Raw genomic sequence first — 3,434 nt, 5'->3', positions numbered from 1 at the left:
AATTTTCAAGTCTCCAACTCCCCTGATCAGGCAAGTGGGCAGACAATGGACCTGGGAGAGGGGCCGCGCTCGGTGACGTGCACTGAAACTCCCTCCCTTTGATCCACCTGCCACATGCTTCTCAAAGGACACGATAGCGATGCTGGAGACTCGAGGAATTAAGATGTCCTTTTTTAAAAAGCAATTTTTATTGGAGTAGTTGCTTTATTGCTGTTAGTTTCTGCTGTACAGCAAAGTGAATCAGCTGTGTGTTTACATATACACCTCTTTCTTTTATTTCCTTCCCGTTTAGGTCACCACAGAGCACCGAGCAGTCTCCTGTGCTATGCAGCAGGCGCTCATGAGTTATTTTATGCATTCTATCAATAGTGGATATGTCAATCCTAATCTCCCAGTTCATCCCACCTCCCTTTATAAATCTTGTTTTTAATAGCACACATATATTCAAAGCAAAATCCATTAGCAAGCAGACACCCAGGAATAGGATTATCTGGCATTTTAAAAAGATTTTGCAAGACACAAAGCTTTCAATTTTAAAATTATTTATTAAAAAACATATTCTCCCAATTGTGATTGCATTTCAGATTAAATAAGGAGTGATGTTACAAATCGACGGATCAGATCCTTTCGTACAGAGAGTGACAATGGCCTCATTAGCGAGGAGTACAGACTACTAAATAGTGGAATATGAATCCAACTCATTCCCCTCGTCATGAAAGGCAGACATAATTGATAGATCTCATACCAAAAAAAGTTATAAAGCATGTTTTCACATTTCAGTTAAATATTTAGTTATTATAAAATGATATTGGCTTAAAAGAGCATCCAAGTTATGCTCTGGATTTTCTTTTGCAAAATTCAGGGAAACATGATTGGCAGTGTCTTCACTGCTCATGAAGAAGCACCTGAGATGCAGTGTTTCCAACCTTTGGGTTTCCAGTGATTAAACCATGCCGGAAACCTGAGAGCACTAGAAATGCCACATAGATCCCAGAGCTTCAAAAGAGTTCCTGATATGTCCTAGAGTTTTCATCAACTTCAAATTAACACACAGAACACCAAGTCATTAAAAAAAAAAATGACTTTCAGAAGAAACACCCTAAAAGGAAACCATCTAGTATTCTTCAGTGTTGAAAACTCTGGGGTGAGGACTGGTCTCTTTCAGAGGTTCAAGTAGTCAGTCTTTTCTCAACAGTTTCTTGATAAGCGACAAATCTTCTCAAATTCATCTTCACGTTGTCAAGAACACACAGCTGATCTGGACTGTATTTAGTTCTCCCTTCTTTTCGTATCTGCCAAAAAAATATCATATGAGATTTTTGGTATCTACCACTAACTCCTTTAAATAAGAAAGCATTTAATTTGGGGTGTATTTATTTTTAGAACAAACGGTTGCCAGAAATTGGTGGAACATTTTCACTTCCAAGGTGATGGAACATAGTACATGAGCTGTAACCAAGATAAATTAGATCATGCACCTTTTATTTTTTATTTATTTTTGGCTGTGCTGGGTCTTCGCTGATGTGCGCAGGCTTTCTCCAGTTGGAGTGAGTAGAGGCTACTCTCTAGTTGCGGTGCATGGTCTTCCCATTGTGCTGGCTTTTCTTTTTGCAGAGCACAGGCTCTAGGGTGCACAGGCTTCAGTAACTCCAATGAGTGGATTCAGCAGTTGTGGTGCATGGGCATAGTTGCCTCTTGGCACGTGGGATCTTCCCGGACCAGGGATTGAACCCGTGTCCCCTGCACTGGCAGGTGGATTCTTAACCACTGGACCACCAGGGAAATCCTGTGCACCTTTCAAATGATACTGAAAAACTGAATTGTAGACTTTAAAAAGAATGAGTATTATGGTATACGAACTAACCCTCACCTCTAATCTTGAGCAGTGGTTCTCAAATTTTAGCATTTGGAAAAGTCAAAGTGAAAGTTGCTCAGTCATGTCTGACTCTTTGCAACCCTGTGGACTACACAGGCCAGAATACTCGAGTGGGTAGCCGTTCCCTTCTCCAGGGGATCTTCACATCCCAGGGATCGAACCCAGGTCTCCAGCATTGCAGGTGGATTCTTTACCAGCTGAGCTACCAGGGAAGCCCAAAAAAATACTGGAGCGGGTAGCCTAACCCTTCTCCAGGGGATATTCCCGACCCAGGAATCAAACTGGGATTTCCTGCACTGCAGGCGGATTCTTTACTAGCTAAGCTACCAGGCAAGTCCATTTGGAAGGCTTATTTAAAAAACAGACTGCTAAAGCTCCAATACTTTGGTTACCTGATACAAAGAGCCAACTCAGTGTAAAACACCCTGATGCTGGGAAAGAGAGGGAAGGAGGAGAAGGGGATGACAGAGGATGAGATGGTTGGATGGCATCACCAATTTAATGGACATTAATTTAGGCAAACTCAAGGAGATAGTGAAGGACAGTGAAGCCTGGCATGCTGCAGTCCATGGGGTCACAAAGAGCTGGACATGACTGAGCAACTGAGCAACAACAAGGCCGGTCCACATAGTTTCTGATTTTTGGTAGGTCTGGTGTTGGGCCTGAGAATTTGCATTTACAACAAGTTACCAAGTGATGCTGGCACTGCTGATACAGGGCACTTTTGAGGATGTCTGCTCTAGAGAAGTTCTTTAGTAAAATGCATTGTGCTGTGTTTAAATGCAATTTGGGGCTAAATATAAACCAAACAGCCTTTAATGCAACTGTGGTTTCATTTACAAAAGACAGTCATATAAAAAACTGCATGCTGCCATTCTGGCTAACAAAGACACTTCATCAGGGCTTTATAGCTTTGAGAAAAGAAAAACACTCAGTTAAATAGCACCATCACTGCAATGCATACTAGGTAGGCAAATCAATCAAACAATGGACGTGCCAGAGATGAGGGGTTATTCTCCTAGTTCACAGTTTACATAACTGCTCTCTAAGCATTTGCTTCTGCAGAGTCTGATGACTCTCAACCACATCTGCCTTCCCAGGGGCTGCAAGGAAAGGAGATATTTTCCTTTCCCTTCAGACTCCTTTTTCAGAGGTTTAGAGGGCCTGTGACCTTTAAGAACAATGTGGACACCCTCCATGTACTGGTTTAGAAATGTCTCTAGGAGACAGTATGAAATGAAAGCGCATGAAGTACAAGGCTGTGAATATATTATGCTATCTGTTGGATAATAAAGGGGAAAAATACTAGTGTGCATTTGTCTTTGTGCAGAGAAACACCATTTGGTTTGGTTACCCATGAGGCAGGCTGGGAACATGTGGGAATAAAACTTCTCACTGCTTAAAAAATAAACACCAAGGGAATGTCCTTGGAGGTCCAGTGGCTAAGACTCCATGCTCCCAATGCAGGGGGCCCAGGTTTGATCCCTGGTCAGGGAGCTAGATCCACCTGCTGCAACTAAAGATCCTGCATGCCACAGCGGAGACAGAAGATCCAGTG

The 3,434-nt window shown here is 42.4% G+C and overlaps 1 protein-coding gene across 1 annotated transcript in view; it reads right to left on the bottom strand.

Moving 5' to 3' along the window:
* Positions 1-525: 525 nt before the first annotated feature.
* HEATR3 (HEAT repeat containing 3) overlaps positions 526-3,434 on the bottom strand; it is a 39,848-nt gene continuing 36,939 nt past the window's right edge. Inside the window, exon 14 of the mRNA XM_010855091.1 lies at positions 526-1,292. Within this exon, the coding sequence (XP_010853393.1) occupies positions 1,170-1,292 (123 nt within the window). The 3' untranslated portion in view covers positions 526-1,169. The remainder of the gene's footprint in view (positions 1,293-3,434) is intronic.

This window comes from Bison bison, unplaced genomic scaffold (assembly GCF_000754665.1).
Source record: "Bison bison bison isolate TAMUID 2011002044 unplaced genomic scaffold, Bison_UMD1.0 scf7180017853731, whole genome shotgun sequence".
NCBI lineage: Eukaryota > Metazoa > Chordata > Mammalia > Artiodactyla > Bovidae > Bison > Bison bison.
This window is presented reverse-complemented; position numbering and strand designations above follow the sequence as displayed.